The sequence below is a fragment of the Eschrichtius robustus genome, chromosome 3, assembly GCF_028021215.1.
Source record: "Eschrichtius robustus isolate mEscRob2 chromosome 3, mEscRob2.pri, whole genome shotgun sequence".
NCBI classification, from domain to species: Eukaryota; Metazoa; Chordata; class Mammalia; order Artiodactyla; family Eschrichtiidae; genus Eschrichtius; species Eschrichtius robustus.
The window spans coordinates 38,432,113-38,452,254 of NC_090826.1; the positions used below are offsets into that span (position 1 = coordinate 38,432,113).

At 39.5% G+C, this 20,142-nt stretch overlaps 1 protein-coding gene across 2 annotated transcripts in view; it reads right to left on the bottom strand.

Moving 5' to 3' along the window:
- PIK3R3 (phosphoinositide-3-kinase regulatory subunit 3) overlaps positions 1-18,236 on the bottom strand; it is an 87,045-nt gene extending 68,809 nt beyond the window's left edge. For both annotated transcript variants that reach the window (XM_068539795.1, XM_068539794.1), the window contains exon 1: positions 18,113-18,236. In XM_068539795.1, coding sequence (XP_068395896.1) covers positions 18,113-18,218 — 106 coding nt within the window. In that variant the 5' untranslated portion in view covers positions 18,219-18,236. The remainder of the gene's footprint in view (positions 1-18,112) is intronic.
- Positions 18,237-20,142: the final 1,906 nt, after the last annotated feature.

Genomic DNA, 20,142 nt, shown 5'->3' on the forward strand with positions numbered 1-20,142 from the left:
ACAGAGTTTCTACGTATTAATGCCTGAGAGTAAGAGGCAGCTCCGAGATTATCTTTCTGAAGATTAATTTTTTTAACTTAACTGTAGTATCTACTTGCATATCTTTTCTCTTTTTAAATGTACTTTTAACATTGTTTTTGATATATAATAACAAATCTAGGACAAAAATTATCCACAATCCCATCATTAAATTATTCTTTTCATTTGATCGTATGCTAGTTCTCTTCCTTCACCATACTCCATTTTTACGTATTTGTAGTAATAGCAAGGAATGGATTTTATAGTCTACATTTTTACTAGGAACACTCCATGAGTTTTTGGGGGGGTTTTTGTTTTAATTAATTAATTAATTTATTTATTTATTTATTTATTTAGGCTGCATTGGGTCTTTGTTGCTGCGCGGGGTTTCTCTAGTTGCGGCGAGCGGGGGTTACCCTTCGTTGCGGTGCACAGGCTTCTCACTGCAGTGGCTTCTCTTGTTGCGGAGCACGGGCTCTAGACACGTGGGTTTCAGTAGTTGTGGCTTGTGGGCTCAGCAGTTGTGGATTGCGGGCTCTAGAGCTCAGGCTCAGTAGTTGTGGTGCACGGGCTTAGTTGCTCCGTGGCACATGGGATCTTCCCGGACCAGAGCTTGAACTTGTGTCCCTTGCACTGGCAGGTGGATTCTTAACCACTGTGCCACCAGGGAAGCCCCATGAGTTGTTGGGTTTTTTTTTCATTTTGCTTCATTTTTTTCTGAGATCCTCCTACCCCTCTCTCTTCCAACCTCAGGTAAGCATCCTTTGCTGCTCCTACAACATTTCAAAAATACTCCTGCCTCAGGGTCTTTGTATGTTATTGTTGCTCACTCTACCTGTAATACTCTTCATTCAGCTAACCCCATGGCTCACTCATTCATTTCCTTTAGGTCTCTGCTCAGAATGTCACCTTAAGAGAAAATATCTGCAATACATGTACAATAATAAACAAGGACTAACACCCATATCTATAATTCCTACAAATCTAAGAAAAAGAAAAAATAGGGGACTTCCCTGGTGGTGCAGTGGATAAGACTCCATGCTCCCAATGCAGGGGGCCCAGGTTCGATCCCTGGTAAGGGAACTAGATCCCACATGCATGCCACAACTAAGGAGTCCTAGAGTCACAACTAAGGAGCCCACCTGCTGCAACTAAGACCCAGTGCAACCAAATAAATAAGTAAATAAATATTTTTAAAAACAGACAATCCAACAGAAAAACAGGCAAAAGACATGAAAAGGCATTTTATAAGAAGATAACCAAATGGCCTACATACGAAAAGATTATCAACCTCATTAGGAATAAGGAAAATGCAAATGAATTTAAACCACAATGAGATACCACTACACACTTATGAGATTTACAAAAATGTAAATGTCTGACAATACCGAGGGTTAAAGTAACATACACTGTTACAAAAGGAAATAGTTCGGCATTCTCTAGAAGGGCTGAGATACACATATTCTATAAACCAGAATTCTGAATCCTAGATATACCCTACAAAAATGTACTGATGTAAAACAGGGCATGTGTGCAAAAATGTTCATAGCAGCACTGTCCATAATAGACAAAATAGAAACTACCCAAATATCTATCAACAGTAGGAATAAACTGTGATACACAATGAAATACCATATAATAAAAAAAGAAGAAACTACAGCTAGGTCAAAACAATATAGATGACTTAATGCTGAACAAAAACCACAAGAGAATACATATGGTATAATTCCACATATCTGAAACTCAAAAGAAAGGCAAAACTAAAATATATCATTTAAGAACAGGGAATTCCCTGGAGGTCCAGTGGTTAAGACTTGGTGCTCTCACTGCCAGGGGCCTGGGTTCGATCCCTGGTCAGGGAAATAAAATCTCACAAGCCGCGCAGCGCAGACAAAAAAAAAAAAAGAAAAGAAAAGAAAGAAAACAAGGAAGTAATTGCATAAAATGTCAAGTCAATGGCTACCTTTGGTGGGAAGAAGAGAAGGGGGATATTAATTGGAGAGGGGCATGCTTTTGGCTTCTGGGAAGCTATCTTCAACATCTTTATCTAAGTGGTGGTTACAAGGTTGTTCACTTTATATGAAGTCAGTAAACTGTACATTTATGATTTATATACTTATTAATATGTATTTTATGTCACAATAAGGTTAAATCACCGTATCAGTGAGGCCTTCTCTGACTACCCAAAATAAAACAGTAATTCCTTCTCTGACTTCCATCTCCCTGAGCCAGTAGCTTTCTTTTGTTTTGTTTTTTCCTTTTTTTTTGGATGTGTCACATGGCTTGTGGGATTTTAGTTCCCCAACCAGGGATTGAATCCGAGCCCTCCACAGTGAGAGTGTGTGTAGTTATTATAACCACTGGACCACCAGGGAATTCCTAAGCCAGGAGTTTTTTTTCCTCTATAGACTTTGTCTTCACCTAACATAACTATGTATTTACTTCTTAATTTGTTTACTGTCATATCTCCTCCTGCATAAACAAGCACTTTGTTTTGTTCATTGCTATATTCCCAGCCATTAGAAGAGTACCTAGAATAAAATACACCTTTACACTTTCCTCCATATGATCCAAACCTGTCCTTCCTATTTAAATTGTGTCTCTTAGTTTATGGTACCACCATCTCCCAAGCCAGAAAACTAAAAATCATTCTAGAGTCTTTGATTTTTCTCAAGATAGTCTCTAAGCCCCATCAATTCTACTTTTTAAATAACTCTCCTATTCATTCTCTCTGCTACTACCTTACTTTAGGTTTTTTTTTTTTTTTGGGCGGGGGGCAGGTAATTTCCACTTATTTTTTTTTAAATGATTAGAAGTTAAAACAGAAACATAATCTCTGGTTACAAATATAAAGTGGGTATGTATGTAGAACTATGCGTCAGTAGTTAAGATTGGCTAAAGCAGTCTCTGCTGCTAAAACAAAATTAAATTATAGTAAAAATCTCCATGAGTCCACATGAATTCTTATGCACAGGGTCTCCCCCCAATCTCCATATTGTTCTTTTTTTTTTTTTTCCATTTACCTTAGGCTTTCATAACATCTTTCATCTGTACTGAAATAGCCTCCTAGAGAGTTTACTTTCTTCAATCTGGCTTTCCTCCAATCTGTTTTTCACTTTGCAGCCAATATACTCTTTTCCCTACTTGAAACCAATCAGTCAGTGGCTCCCCAACTGCCCACAGGAAAAAATCCAGCCTCTAATGTAGCATTCAGGGCCTTTCATCAATTGGCCCTCACCTATCTCTCCAGGCTCATTTACCACCACTTCCTACCTCACACTTGTTTCAACAAAACTGAATTAGTTACAGTTCCCAAATACACCAAGTTGTGTGCATTTACCCAGGCTGTTACCTCTCTACTACCCCACCAGTAAACCAATCATTCCCTCTTCTGTTTATACATTTTTCTATTACTATACTTAAAACATTCATTCAATCAATATTTACTGAGTATCTCTATGTGCCAGAGACAGTGCTAGGTACTGGAAACCCAGCAGTTAATTATGGACTCAGCCCTTATCCTGATGGAATTGATAATCTAATAAGGATTAAAGATGCTAAACAACTAATTATAACAGTGGTTAAGGATTATAAAGTGGGTAATACAGTATACAATGGAAATGTATGTTAGATGATAGACATGAGAAAGGGAGGAAGTTATAAAGAGAAGTACTACATGCATTTGTTTGCATGTGGGTACTCCTTAATTACAGTCTGAGCTCCTTAAGGACAGGGATTATGCCATCTTTATATCACTAGTCAGGACAGTAAATAGTAACATATAGTAATGTGCATTGACTATATTACAAAGATCACTGCCCTGTTAACTCCTAGGCTAATCCCCCTGGCCAGGCAAATGCAGTGATCTTATTGGCCAGGCCTGGGTCATGTGCCTACCCTTAAAGCCAATGGCTTAGATCAATTCTACCTAAGCCACACTGATTGCAAATAGGGGAGGAATGGTTCCAAGATAAAAATGAGGAAGCTGTTACCCAAATAAGAGGGAAGGAAAAACAAGAAAAAAAAAGAGGGAAGGGAAGCTGGACAGGCAAAAAACAGCAAGCAGTCCTCTCTTTAGTGGACACTGTAATTATCTCCTCAAAACCTATCTTGTTCCTTCTCCACACTGGTAAGGAGTTTATGTGGGACTGACCCCTTCCCCAGCTCCAGGAGTAGGCCCTGATTCCACACAGCAGTAGTTCTCAAAGTGTGGTTTGCAGACCAGCCAAATCAGTAACATCTGTTACAAATACAAATTTTTAGAACCCAAACCTACTGAATCAGAAACTCTGGGGGTAAGGCCTAGCAATCTGTGTTTTTACAAGTCCTCCAGGTGGTTCTGATGCACTCTCAAGTTTACCAGACAGAGAAAGCTACAATTAATAGTTCAAGGAATCCAGATTTTAAGACAGTGATCCTTTGAGACACAGGAATAGTCTAAGTAGTGACAAACTCAGGATTTCTGTGTTATATTTGTGGGAAACATCCTTTTTTCCCACCCAGAATTGAGGAAACATGTAGTCCCAGGAGCCACAGGCAGTCATCTTATACTACCAGGGAAGCCAGCCTGAGAAAAAAGCTGATATAGGGGAGAGCCAAGAGAAATGCAGAAAAACAGGGCCAAAGCCTGACAGTCTTGATCAAACCCAGCCAGGGACCCCCATTCCCCTTTTTTTTTTTTTTAACTGAAGTATAGTTGATTTACAAAGTTGTGCTAATTTCTGCTGTACAGCAAAGTGACTCAGTTATACACATATATACATTCTTTTTTTACATTCTTTTCCATTATGGTTTATCCCAGGAGATTGGATATAGTTCCCTGTGCTATACAGTACAACCCTGTTTATTCCCTCATTCCCTTTCAACTTTTCAACTACACAAACCCATAAATTCTCTTCGCTTACACCAATTTGAGTTGGACTTCTTGCTACTGAGACTAAAAAATCCTGATATCCATTACAACAAGTTACATGTCTATCCCTACACATCTATCTCCATGGGGAGAATGTACTAGGAAATAGTGTCTATTCAACTCTCCAGCCTCTCTCTAAATTAGGCTTGGCAAATTTAGCAAATAAAAATACAAGACACCCAGTTAAATTTGAATTTCAGATAAACAATGAATAACTTTCTAGTATAAATATGTCCCAAATTTTGCATGGGACATACTGAATGTATATTATCTGGCAACTCTACTCTAAATGCCCATTGTTGATCCCTAGGAATCAAAAGAGAGGCCCACGTCAACCTCAGTCAGACAAAAGTGATAACTTCTCTCACACAGTTCATGACTACTAGGAAAAAGACTAAATTCCCAAGTCCTGAGCTAACATCCTACAACAGGTCTGAACTACCTGATTGTCTTAAGCAAACTTCTTTCTAAAAGTCAAACATGTTCTATGGCAGAGAAGTGTGACAAAATGAAATATGTTGCTATATGAGTATTCATAGCTTCTTTTCTTTACTCCCTTGGTTCCTGGCCCTTATTATACAGATCAGAGTAATGAAATAGGCAAAGGAGAGAGCTGAAAGGGAAACAGGTACTCCTGGAAGAGAAACTAATAAGTCTGAGAAAGGGAGGAAAGAAACAAAAACAATGAGACTGTTCAAGTCGCCATAGAGAGTCTGGCAAGTTTTAAAAGAGAGAAAGAAGTTTGGGATTAACCGTGCAAAGATACTGATCAAAAATGGAGAAATCAGGGACTTCCCTGGTGGTCCAGTGGTTGAGACTCCGAGCTCCCAATGCAGGGGGCCTGGGTTCCATCCCTGGTCGGGGAACTAGGATCCCACATACCACAACTAAGCCCATGTGCCACAACTACTGAGCCCACGCACCGCAACCAGAGAGCCCACATGCCGCAACTACTGGGCCCACGCACTCTAGAGCCCACATGCTGCAACTAGCAAAGCCCACATGCTGCAACTAGAGAGCCCGTGCACTGCACCTAGAGAAGCCTGCGCGCTGCAACTAGAGAAGCCCATGTGCTGCAACTACTGAGCCCGTAGGCTCTAGAGCCTGTGCACCACAACTAGAGAAGCCCATGTGCCGCAACTAGAGAAGCCCATGTGCCACGATGAAGACCCAGTGCAGACATAATTAATTAATTAATTATTTTTAAAAAGATACTCTTAAAAAAAAAAAAGGAGAAATCAGATTTTAAGTAGTAATGCAATATGGTATGAATGTAATCCCCTTTGGCATTTTTGAGAAGCTGGAATAAAGATTTAAATTACTTTTCAATTCAATTTAAATGTTAGGCTGGTGCTTCCTCTGAATGGAAGAGAGGAGATATGTCACAAAGCATCCCAGCTTAATAATAAAAATAATAACAACAACAGATACTGCTCTAAGTGTCTAACATGTACTAATTCATCTAATTGTCACAACAACCCTACAATGGGGTTAATATTCTTCTCCCTGCTATACAGATTAGGAAACTGTCCAGGGTCACAAACCAGAAGTAGACAGGGCTAGAACCGGAAATCCAAGCAGCCCAAGTTCAGAGCTCCTAAACACTGAGCAACACTTCCCTATTTCAAAACAATGTCTATACTCAAGCACTTAAGCATTCCACTAATAAGCAAAAACACATAAATATAGTTTAATTATTCTAAAACACTAACAACTTTAGCACGTAAAGTAAAATGACACATACATGGCATGGCTTCCTTCTCTTTAATTTCTTCTCCCCTTCAAAGCCCACCATAGAAACTTAGAACTTTAAGATAATTTTCTTTTCAAAGTTACTTTTGAAAGTAAATTATAGTACAGTCTAGATTTATACAGTAATGTTTATCAAAGCAACTTATGAGTAAGCCTTCATCAAATAACTAAGGCCACATATTATGCTGCTTTGCACTCAGATGGCAGAGATTAGAAATCATAACACTTCAAAAAAGAGAAAAATCCATCCAAAATATATAGTTTTGACATAATTTTAAAAGCTAAATCTTTTAATTACTAAAGCATACTTAAAGCTAAGAAATTAGAAAATAAAGTAATTAAGTCAGTTTAGAAATGACAAGCTACATAACTGGTCATAATATTCAGAATCCAACTACTTTCACCACCTCCTCAGCGTCCACCCTTGCCCAAGCCACCACCATCCCTCAGCTTGTTTATTGCAGTAGCTTCCTAACCAGTTTCTCCACTTCCACCAGCAGCCAGAATCATACTTTTAAGCCAGGAATCATAATACATCACTGTTCAATACCCTTGGATGGCTTCTCATCACAGTCAAGTTTTTTTTTTTAATTGAAGTATAAGTTGATGTACAAGTTACAGGTGTACAGAATAGTGATTCACAATTTTTAAAGGTTATATTCCATTTATAGTTATAAAATATTGGTTATATTCCTCAGTCAAGTTTTAAAAGCCAAAGTTCTTACAATGTCCTACATGGTCTTCCCCACCATCCACACCATTACTTGTCTTTAAATCTTACTACTTTCCCCTCATTCCACTCCAACCACACTAGCCTCGTAGATGATCCCTGAATACATGACACACACGCTCCTCCCTCAGAGTAAGTCATATGGTATCCCCTCTACCAGGCACACTCCCCCGCCCTCTCAGCTCCCATATATCTACCTGGCTAGCCCCCTCAATTCCTTTAGGTCAGGCCCTCCCTGTCCTATTATTTAAAATAGCAGGTCCCCCACCCAGCACTCTATTTTTGTTCTCTGCTTTTTCTCCATATCATTTATCACCATCACTATATATTTCACTTATGAATTTGTTTATTCTTTGCTCTCTCCCTTCCCTTAAAAATGTATACTCCATGAATACAGGGAGCTTTGCTGTTCTGTTCACTGCTATACCTAGAACACTATCTGGCAATCAAATATATGTTGAAAAACATGAATTAATCAATACACATGAACAAAAACATTTTTGGATGCTTAATATGGTCTGGGCATGTTAGTTGCTTTACAGTTGTTAACTCACTAAATTCTCACAACAATCCTACTGAAGTAGGGACCATCATCATCCCCATTTTTTAGGTGAGGAAACCAAAACACAGAAAACATAAGTAAATTGCTCAATGACATATGCTAGGAAGTGGCAGAGGCACAATCTGAACTCAGGCAATCTGATTCCAGAAACCTCTCTCTTAATAGCCCCACTATATTGCCTCTAAATTTCTAATTAATACATTTTAATTGAAAGATATGATCTATGGGTTATTTTAAGTGTCCTAATTTTTAACATCAGTCATTCAAATCATAAATCATTCTACAAGTCCAAGGCTTCATATACCAAACTTACTTATTAATTTATTAAACTTTGAAATTTGGAGTTTACAGTTTTACAAAATTCTCTCTTCACAGTCATTTACTTGATATACTAATATACTCTATTCCAACACCTACATGACTCAAATAAGGAAACTGTCAACCAGAGAAGTTAGCTTCCTCATCTTCTAGAAAGCAATTGGTAAGATAGGAAAAGGCCTGTCTTACATTTAACTCTCAATACTATGTGACCCTGTGAATTCCAATTTGTAAAATGAAAATGGGTTTCATAATACATCACTATACTAATTAGATTTTAGTTTTGAAAAAGAAAAAAAAATTAACTCGTTAATTCTTTTCATTTCCAAACACAGAGAGGAGAACTTTGAAAGAGCTATGGTTCTCCAAATTACTTTCCAGATTGGCTACTGTTGTTTGCCTACCTAGAATTCATCCCCTCCTTCTTCCTTCCTAATAGAATCCTTCCCCAGTATAATGCCTCAGGGGAAGTCAACACCACTCCAGATTCAGGCACGAACTCGGTTAGTTTGATAGTAATCACTATTGAACCATTCCTGATGGGTTCAGAAATGGACATACTACCCAATTCTGGCCAAAAAGGTCTGAAAGAAGCCTGCTAGAGGCTTTTGGAGAAAGTTTCCTCTCTCTGTAAACAGAGGCACAGGAAGAGACATCTTCCTTCTTTTAGAAGTTGTGCGTATGGATGTGATGCCTGTAAGCCTATCCCATGGAGAGCAGCAGAATTGAGCAATGGAAAGAATATGGGTTTTTACTGAATTGTTGAATTTCTGTAATCAACCAATGCTGAAGCCTATTATATGAGAAGATAAAATTTCTTATTTCTTAAGCCATGTTGAATTAGGTTCTGCTGCTTACAGCTGAAAACATACTAACTACATACTTTTTTATGAAACATATCCCAGGACTAACCTCAGGAAAAAAAAGTTTGTGGTTAAATAGAATTAGTTCAATAAATATGCTATATCCCTACAATTGAATACAATCCTATTATTTTAAATGATGTTAACATGAATAGTTATTGTCATGGGAAAGTGTTCATGACAAATTAAGTGAAAAAACAGCAGGTGTTGGGCTTCCCTGGTGGCGCAGTGGTTAAGCACCCACCTGCCAATGCAGGGGACACGGGTTCAATCCCTGGTCTGGGAAGATCCCACATGCCACAGAGCAACTAAGTCCGTGCACCACACTACTGAGCCTGCGCTCTAGAGTCCATGAGCCACAACTACTGAGCCCATGCACCACAGCTACTGAAGCCCACACGCCTAGAGCCCATGCTCTGCAACAGGAGAGGTCACCACAATGAGAAGCCCTTGTACCGCAACGAAGAGAAGCCCCGGCTTGCCCCAACTAGAGAAAGCCCGCGCGCCGCAACTAGAGAAAGCCCGCGCGTAGCAATGAAGACCCAACACAGTCAAAAATAAAAATAAATAAATTAAAAAAAAAAAAAAGGTGTTTAACTGGGTGAAAGGTATATGGGAATTCTCTGTACTACTTTGCAACTTTTCTGTAAATCTAAAACTATTCTCAAATGTGAAAGTCTGTATAAATACCTTAAAAAGCAGATATTTACAGTACTGTCTCATTTGAAATGAGAAATACACACGTGAAAGAATACATCTGAAGGTGATCACAGTGGTTATTCTGTGTGGTAGGATCGGGAGCTCTTACTTTCTTCTTTTTACTTATCTGTATTTTCTATCTTTTCTACAATGACTATGTAGTACTTTTGTAGTGCTTTTAATAAGAAAAATAAATAAAATTTATCTTAAATTATCTTTAAAAAAAGGTTTGTGGCTAATTCTACAAATGCATATTAGAAGTTCAACATGAATTATACCACACTGAGTGACTCAGCTGCAGAGTTAGAAAGTTAAAAAGGATACATGTGAAAGAACGAACTCTAAAGCAGTATTCTTCTAGCACAATCATTTCAATAAGGCCTTCTCCAAAACAACTTATACACAAATTATAAATTTTGACTCATGATTGAATTTATTTTTTCTTAAGTTTAAAAAAAAAAACTAGGGAATTCCCTGGCGGTCCAGTGATTAGTACTCGGCGCTTTCACTGCCATGGCCCGGGTTCAATCCCCGGTTGGGGAACTAAGATCCTGCAAGCCACGTGGCACAGCCAAAAAAAAAAAAAAAGAAACTATAACAATACGTATTTAAGATTACATAGCTACATGCTCTGGATTTGTTGCCCTATACCCTTACAGACGGGTAGACAACTGATCTGGTCCACAAACAGAACATCAGACAGGAAATCCAAGGCTGGATAATGGCAGATGGTATGACATCATGGTGTTGACTTTGGCTTTGTGTTGGCTCATATTCACAGGGCACAGGGCAGTTTTTATATTGACATGGGACATGCAAAATGGTATGATCTGGCAGGCTGGACCTAGCCTACTGCCTCTTTTATTAAAAAAATTAGATAACCCTCTTACTTTATATGAACTTACAAATAATATACAAGGAACAAAAAATATACCATATATGGGCAAACAATTTGGAAACTGATCTTATAAGGCTCTATGTTTGACCTTACCTTGTTATCCCAAGTCAAGTCCTACACAATCTAAATTTAATTGGTATAGTAACACATTAAGTAAATTAAATCTACATTTAACCCAATACTGTGTTAAAACTAGCCTAACAAACTTTCAAAAACTTACTACTCACTTTAATTCTTCCAAATTTCAAATGTGACTTTTATGCGAAACCATAAAATTTTGCTGATAACATTAAGTATTGTATTTTTTCATTATTTCTTTCGTTAGAATAAATTATCTTTATAAGTTTAAAGGTCACATGTTGATAATAAATAATATCAACATTTTGAAACAAGTCACAAATGAAGCTGGCTGAGTCCACAGGTCTAAGATTTAACAAAATATTTGGACACTGGGTATTTAGAGAAAAAAATAGATACAAAAGAAATATGACAGCTTGACCTCAAGAAGCGTACCTTGTTGGGGAGATAAGTTATATTCACAAAATAATTAATGCCATAATATAACATGATTTTGTGTCAAAATAACAGACCTTAGCCCTAGATAATTAAGGGGTTCAGTGCTAGAATTTTCAGAGGAAGAAAAAAAGGAAGAAGGACTTGCAAAGGATCCTGATTTGAAGATGGGGTGGGGTGGGCATAATCTAACACAAGAAGTGGCATAACCAAAAGGCTGGAGATGGAAATAAGCAAGGTATATTGAGGGGATAAGCAAGGAATTGGGCAAGATGAGAAATGAGAATAGAGGATTAGTAATTAAGTTGGAAATGTAAATTGGTACCATATTACTAAAGACTATGTAAGCCAAGTTTAAGAATACAGCCTCTGCTTAAAAGAAATGGAGAGCTGCTGATTATTTCTAAATAGAGCAGTAAGACAATGAAAATAACATTTCAGTAGGATTAACCTGGCTGAAGAATTCAGGATGAATTTATGGGGGAGGGGAAAAAAATTAGAAACAAAGCAATCACTTAGGAGGCACTGATTAAGAACTTGGGCATTAGAGTCAGGCAGACAGACCTGCTCTGCTACTTGCTGGCTGTGAGGCACTGAATAATTTACTAAACACATTTATGCCTCAGTTTCCTGTCTGTAAAGTGGGATACTAGTAGTGCTTATTTTATAAGGTTGTTGTATGGCTAAAAGAAATACTACATATGAAAGCATTTAACATAGTGCTTGTTCTGTAATAACTACTCAACAAATGTTGCCAACAATTACCGTATTACAAACCATTTCAAATGCGAGGTGATGAGGAACAATGGCAATAGAAACTAAAAAGAAAGAATGACTTGAGTCGTATTTCCATAGACTCATGAGATGTTATAACTAGAAAAGACCCTAGAGAATTCTTCCAAAAACAAAACGGCCCCAGTTTAAATGTCAAGGATGAGACAAGAATGGAGCAAGATAGCTCAAAAGGTTTTGACTGCAAGAGTGTCCAAAGCAGTAGAGTTAAGATGATTAAATATTATCAGTATGCTTTAAGAGGGACTTTCCTGGCGGTCCAGTGGTTGAGACTTCGCCTTCTGGTGCAGGGGGTGAGGGAGCTAGGATCCCATGCCTCACAGCCAGAAAACCAAAACATAAAAACATTGTAACAAATTCAATAGAGACTTTGAAGGTGGTCCACATCAAAAAAAAAAAAAAAGAAAAATCTTTAAACAAAAATATGCTTTAAAATATAAGCTACAATGAACTGAGTATATAACATGTGCCAAACACTGTGCTAGATTATGATATAGTACTTCTAATTCCCAGAACAACTGTGAAAGGTACGTATTAGTTCAATTTTACAAAAGAGAAAATGGATGCTCACAGAGGTTAAGCACTAGGCACGTAACCTTGGGCAGAATAAGAAGCAAAGCTAGGTTTGGGACCCATACCATCTGTTTCCAAAGCCTGTGTTCTTTCTACTACATTCAGGCTGCATCCCCCTTTAATATCAATAAAAATTATATCATATCACACCGACATATTTGTAATTATTTTTCTACTTTGTTAAATATGGTGACCATAAACATGTCCAATCTTTTCTACATTCTAAGATAAATATAAAAAATGAGAATAAATTTTAAAAGCATTATAAAATGAAGACTTACCATATTTCTAATGAAACATAGTTGGAATACTATAAACTATAATATATTAAATGAAAGCAGTGACTAATCTTTTTCAATAAGAACATACAGAAAAAGTTGGCATGGCTTTTTACATCATTTGATGATATTAACATTTGTCCCATACTACAGCATCATTAAAAAGCGACACCTAGCTCATAAAAGAAATACCTTACTACACATAGGAGAAGCATTTTACATAAGATGAATCCATCAAATGTTCAGAGTTATAAAGAAAAATTACACCACAGAAGCAGAATGCCCAATCTGCTAATAGTAAAGACCACATGGTGGCAGGTGACCTATTTCTTCAGTGTTGTTTCTCAGCAGATATTTCCTTCAACCACAGGGTCAGTATGCTAGTTCTCCACCAGAATGTTACTTAATCTAAATTTTACCAGGATGAAAATACCAAGTATGCCAAAGCAAGAAAGTTTCCTGAAACAACCTTTTCATTTGGCTTCAAAAAAGTCAGAAGATACTTTACTGGGTTGGCCATCAAATTATGTAGTCAAGTAACTACTAAACCAGTACTTCTCAAAGTGTAGTCCAGAGACCAATGAGTCCCCAAGACCTTTTCAGAGGGTCCAACAGGTCAAAAATATTTTCAGAATGTCACTAAGACATTACTTGCCTTCTGTACTCTCATTCTTTCACAACTGTGTAGTGGAGTTTTCCAGAGGCTATGACCTGTGGTATCTCAACAGACTGAATAGAGGAGCAGACTTAGGAATTTACATGTCTTCCATTTAAGCCAGACATTAAAGATTAAAAAGCCAGACATTAAAGTTATTTGCAAAAACATAAAATTATGCCACTCTTCCCACTTTTTTTGTTTGTTTTTTGGGAAATATAGCTATTTTCTCATTTTAAAGTTATGTTAACATGTAATGCTTTATTATTTCTAAATGAATTAAATAAATATTTTTTGACTTCTCAGTTTTATTCTAATATAGTAAATTTCAATAGATATAACCCACTTAAACAGAAACTCTTTGGGATCCTCAATAATTTTTAAGAGTATAAAAGGGGTACTGAGATTAAAAAAAAAAATGAGAACCACTTTTCTAGACCTTCCTGTATTTATGTTTTGCCAAACAATTAAATTTTTAATTTCCTAGTGACCACTGAGGAGATGTTGCTGCCGTACAGATTATTTCAGAAATTTGTCTTGATAAGAACAAAAAAGTCTACAGACAATCTTAAAAAGAATTGTATCCATTAGTCTAAAAAATAAATCATTTATTACATCTCCTCAAAATAAATACAGTAACAATGTCAAAACTAAAGTGCAAGCTAATAGACCACTATCTATAAGCTCTGGGCATGAGTTTATGATCACTTATGTACTGGTAATCCTCCAATAGCTCCTATACCAAAAACAGGGCTCTTTGAGAGGTCTATCCAGCAACTGTTCTGTTATGGAATAATCCTGATTCCCAAATCACAACAGGACTAACTGAGATGCTTAAAAGCAATTCTCTGTACCATAATCTTAACATCTCCAAAATAAAAAGTTTTGTTTAATCTAAACAGTTCAATATTTCCCAGTATTTCTGGGAAATACATAAACATTAAGACATCAAAGTCCCATCTGGATCCAATCCTTACGTTGTCAATAAATTGTAATAGATGTAGCAATCCGTGCAGTTATTAGATACCTTCAGGATGCATGGTAATGGTAGTTTTTGAAAATACAGGCTGGAGGGAAACACCTTTCAATACTAGTTTTTGAGGCTGCTGGAAGCAATAACAGATAAAAACTTCACATTTATGCTTCAGTCTAAAATTAAAATGAAAGCCATATTTTGAAAACTGTAATATGAATATTATAGTTAAGGAACCTAAGTCAACAACTGTGTAATTTGAAAGTTACTTAACCCTAGGCTATTGCAATAGCCAAGAAATGAGGTGACCAAAGACCTTAAGTAGAAAAGCACTTAAAGGCTAGAAAGAAATGATGCTCCTTAGGTATTCATTAATTCACATATTTATTAAATTGTCTACTACTTGCAAGACCTTGAGCAAGCTAAGAAGCTCATAAGCTGGTGGGAAGATAATTCCAAAGGGGGAAGTATACATAAATAAATGCAGAAGCTATTCTAGACAGAATGGAAGAAGTTCTATCTGAGAAGTGCTAGAAGAGGGAGGGAAGGATGTTTCCTAACAGAAAGGATCATGGAACATACATTCTGGCATAGAAGGCATCTCACCAGGGCCCTTAACATATATAAGATTCCAACCCAAAGTGAAAGGCATCCCAGGAAGAGGAAAACACACACAGTAAGGAACAGCAAGTATAAAATAGCTTCCACAGAACTTGTGATGGACTCCAGGAGGGGAAAAGACTGGAATATTAGGCTGGAAGCAAAAATAAAGGGACTTACATGACAGGATAAGCAAGACAGGGCTTTTTTTCAGTAGGCAAAGGGAAGCCTTTGGACGGTTTTTAAAGTCATCGGAAGATTTACCACTGGAAGGTAAATCATCAGATGATACTTTAATAATACTGTGGATTGGACAGAGTAGAAACGGAGAGAACAGTCAGTGCACTATCACACCAGTCCAGGCAGGAAATAATAAGAGCTTGATCTGGGACAGGAACTAGGAAAAAGGCAGATACAAGACATGCTGCAACCTCTTCACTAAAAATTAACTTAGTTTTAAATGTTTCGAAACTTAATTTACCACACAAAACAAGGTTGTTCACATTATTTACATTAAAAACCATTGGGGCTTCCCTGGTGGCTCAGTGGTTGAGAGTCTGCCTGCCAGTGCGGAGGACGCGGGTTCGAGCCCTGGTCTGGGAGGATCCCACATGCCGCGGAGCAACGAGGCCCGTGAGCCACAATTACTGAGCCTGCGCGTCTGGAGCCTGTGCTCCGCAACAAGAGAGACCGCGATAGTGAGAGGCCCGCGCACCGCGATGAAGAGTGGCCCCCGCTTGCCACAACTAGAGAAAGCCCTCGCACAGAAACGAAGACCCAACACAGCCATAAATAAATAAAATAAAATGTGCAAGTCAACCTTTTAAAAAAAAAAACACAAAAAAAAAACCCACAAAAAACCCATTCACTTCATAGGCAATACTTCAGCATACTCAAGTGTGCTTCCTTTTAAAAAAGCTGTTAGGAATAACTAACTGTATTCTACATTAAGACTATAAAATGGGTAATAAAGAGCAGCATAACCATACTTTCAATATTCTGACTAGAATCACAGTATGCAAAATTTCTTTTAAAGATGAACATTTTAAACTCAAAAGTTTATTTCCATGGAATACACAAAGTTTGGACCAGAATTTTCTATACAATCTTGTAAGACCCACATTACTACATAATTATAATAGTTCACTTTTCTTAAAATCATTTCTGGATAACTCAACTCAACTTGGTCTACACTTCTACCAGGCCCATATTTTTCAAATATTAGTGCCTTCTTCATTTTCTCCGCTCCTCCCCACTCACCTCTCCGCCCAACAAATTCCCTTTGTATGTCTGCAAGGCAAGATACTATATGATACAGTATGATTCTAAGGCAGTTCGAATATATAATTCTTATAGTAACAGAAATCTACAATTATTAACCTTACTTTTCACAGGAGAGGAACCAATGATGTACTAAATTTCCATTTATGTGAATGATAAATGCATCTAATAGAAATGATACTTTACCATTAGGGGGAAACAAAGGGAGAAATACACACAATAGATGGGTGGCAAATCTCACAAACTTTGCAAAATACAAAAAAAAGCTGCATCTGGATTGCAGTCACAATTATAAAAGCAAATAAAGAAGGCTCCAAAATGAAGGGAAAAGAAAAAATTCTAAGAGATCATTAAGAGTGAAAAAGGTTGATTCAATATTAGTACTAGTTTTTAATATAACATCATTTAACACTCTATCTCTCTATGACTAATTGAAAAAAAAACAAAGAGGACAATTCACTGTTCACAAGGACACAGGAAATAATTTCTACATACATGCTGTAAGACAGTTATACTTCATTACACTTTCATGGGCTCAAATCCTTTCAAAGGCTTCCAAAAACACATAGTCTTATGATAACTGAGATTCCCCAATGACACACAATTTTTTCTGTAGGCTTAGCTATAACACATTTTTTAAAGACATAACGAATTCATCCTCAACAAAAATAGTCACAAAGGCCCTCTACTTATTCAAAAATCATTACATAAAGCACTGTCTATAACTGCAAACAGGGTTTGAAAATCTGACAGCTAATAATCATAAAATGGGGTAGACTTTAAAGAAAAAAAATTACCCAACTTTTCCATTTTTCCTTCCTTTTCCTTTCCTACCAGATACACAAAATGTCTGTAAGGATCTCAGACAAAGCTCTAAAGTAAAAATACAGTGTATGTATACTTTACATTATGTATACTCAAACCTATCTCATATATGTACACATCACATATATTCACACAAAAAAGGTTTCTCCTTTTTTTACGCTAAGAATTGAAGTTACGTTAAATCCGATCCCATAAATGAAGTTAAATCACCATAAATTAAAGAGTAATAAAATAGGGCACGTAGATCTGAGTGACTATATTCTGAAAAGAAAAACCTCAGACTAAGGCCATGACTGAATAAAAACGCCCTATCCCTGAAAATCCCTAACCGGCATTCGGCTTCCGTGAGAGAAAAAGGGGGTCTTAAAACGAACCATCACATAGGTAACCCAGTTTCAGAAGTTAACGAACGTAAAACAGCGAACCAAACAAGACAAACGTACGAAATGACAAGCTTTAAAGAATTTCCCCAAAGGGAAAGACTGACTTCAAGACTGGGATATAAAGCATCCTTTGCAGGTAGAAGAATCTTTAATTGAAAAAGAAAAAAAAGGGGGGGGGGGCGGTGGTGAAGGGTACGACAAAAAACCGAACGACAAGCAAAGGCAAAGAAGTAAAAGAAACGGGTCTCTCCTCCCATCCCCCACCCCAGCCCCCACCCCCACTCTCACAGGACAATAGGATCGGGGTCCTAACTGCAAACTTTAAACGTGTAAACCAGAAGCAGTTTTACTGCAGCTCTAACTGCAAATCTGCCCCTCATCCCGAACCTAGTTCACCCAAGAATACTTCTGCCCTGAAAACATCACCAAGGTTTTGTTAAACACAAATCAGACCCATCACAAGATTCTTTTTTTTTCTCCCAAGTACCTGGAGGATCCATTTCAATATAAAATATCAGTTCTGTCGAATAGGGCATCATCACCTCCCTCCAGTCTGCGTCATCGCGGTCCATACTCCACACCGTATTGTACATCGCGCTGTCAGGGGCAGGTCGTCAGGAAATATATAGAAAGCATATATATTTTTTATCTGCTATTTAAAAATCTAAAAATATATATCTGTAAAAGTCCCACTCGGAAATGTACTTCGGGGTTTCCAACGGCCGGTACAAGTCCAGCCAACTACCAGGACAAGGACGGGGTCCTCCTCCCCTCTCCTGCTCTGGCAGCCAGCAAAATGCCCCCGAACGTTCAATCTACGGGCTTTTCTCCTCGAAGGGGTACAGAAAGGCTTGGGGGGCGGAGGGCAGAAGTGTTAAAAAGCGGCTTCCCCAAAAATCCCTCCTACACAGTCGTTCTCCAAAGAGAAAAGCTCCCACCGCCTTCAAATTTTTCCGCGGAAGCCACTTTTGTGTCCTTCAGGAGAGGGAGAATAGAGGGGGGGCGGGGGAAAGAACGCGCTGGGATAAAGGTGGGTAAGTGACAAAGGAAGGCATAAAAAGGAGGCTGGGTATTGCGTTCAAGTTTCAGGGTCCCACTGGTCTGCGGGGAGAAATCCCCTCAGGGGCCAGGACTCGGGCTCCGTTCCGGTCGGGCTCGGAACCGAAGCTGCTGCAGCCTGGGGATGGGGGCCCGTCCGAGAGTCCAGTTAGCTCTGCTTGGCCGTGCGCTCCCGCCCGGCTGCAAGCAAGCTCGCCAGCGCCGGCTCCCCTCACGCTCTGCCCTAACTCAAGCCACTAGAGTTTCATTTTAACGGCGCGGAGGGGGGACACCCTCCCCGCCCCCAAGCTCTCCCGCTGAGGCGCCACCCAACCGCGCCGAGCAGGGGGGATGGCCAGCATCGCCACTGCCCCTTCCACTCTATTCCGCCTCGAAGTGTTGGGGCTTCTGTCAGGTGCCTGAGAGACTGTTCAGGAAGCTGTCCTCCGCCTCGGCTATCAACTCTCCCCACCGCTCCCTAGGCCTCGGCTCCTTAACCCTCCAACCTCTCTCCCCCCAGCCTCAATCAGAATGGTAGGGCCCGGGCGCTGGCCGCTCGCCAGGAGTCAGTGCCGGGAGCACGCGAGCCGCGCGGGGAGGGAGAGGCGAGAGGGGAGGTGGGGTGGGGGGGAAATGAGAGGATGAAGTGGCTGGTGATTGGCTGAGCCAGGTTGCCGGAGCCCGGAGCCTGCGTCTTTTGTCTGCCTTGCTCCAGCTGAGGAGCGGGAGACGGCTGCGCGCCCCAAGCGAGCCAATCAGGAGCCAGCCGGCGCCGGCCGGTGAGGCGGCGATTGGTCGCAGCCCAGTTACTAAGCGGGACAAAGGCAGAAGGGGGAAAGAAAAGAGGAGGAAAAAAAAAAGAAGAAAGAAAGAAAGAAAGCGCAAACGGCGGTTACTGACAGGCTCGGCGAGCGCTCAGGGGCTCAAGCTGCCCGGAGACAGGCGGGGCTCCTGCTGAGGCTCGGTCCGCCCGGACGAGTAGGAGAGGGGGAGGACGGGCTGGCGCGAGACACCTCTGCCCAGAAACTGGCCGCGGGGGAGGGGAGCGTACAGAGAGGGCGCGTGCTGTCACTTGGCGGGACGCGCGCTCTTCTGGTCCTTAGGAGGTCCCCGGTTAGAGTCCCTCCCCACGGACCTCTTCTCCGAGCTGAGACAGCTCGCCCCACCCCCCATGATAAGTTGTCAAATAAAGCAAAGGTCCACAAACCCACTTGCAGGACCGTGCTGCTAAGTGAGAGGATGTGCCCATGGGCCCCGTGCAGCCGTCCCCGGCCGCTACCTGAGCCCAGCCGCGACTTCTCCCCTTGAGAAGTGAGGCACTTCTTAAGCAGGCATTTCGCGGTTACCCTGCGCTTTCCACCCCAGGATTTTTGAACCCAGAGGGAACTGCCCACCCCTGAAATAAATGGTAGAGGGCCACAGCAGGCCCTTCAGCTCTAGTGCTCAAGCCGGAAAAAATGCCTTGCAATTACAGCGCGT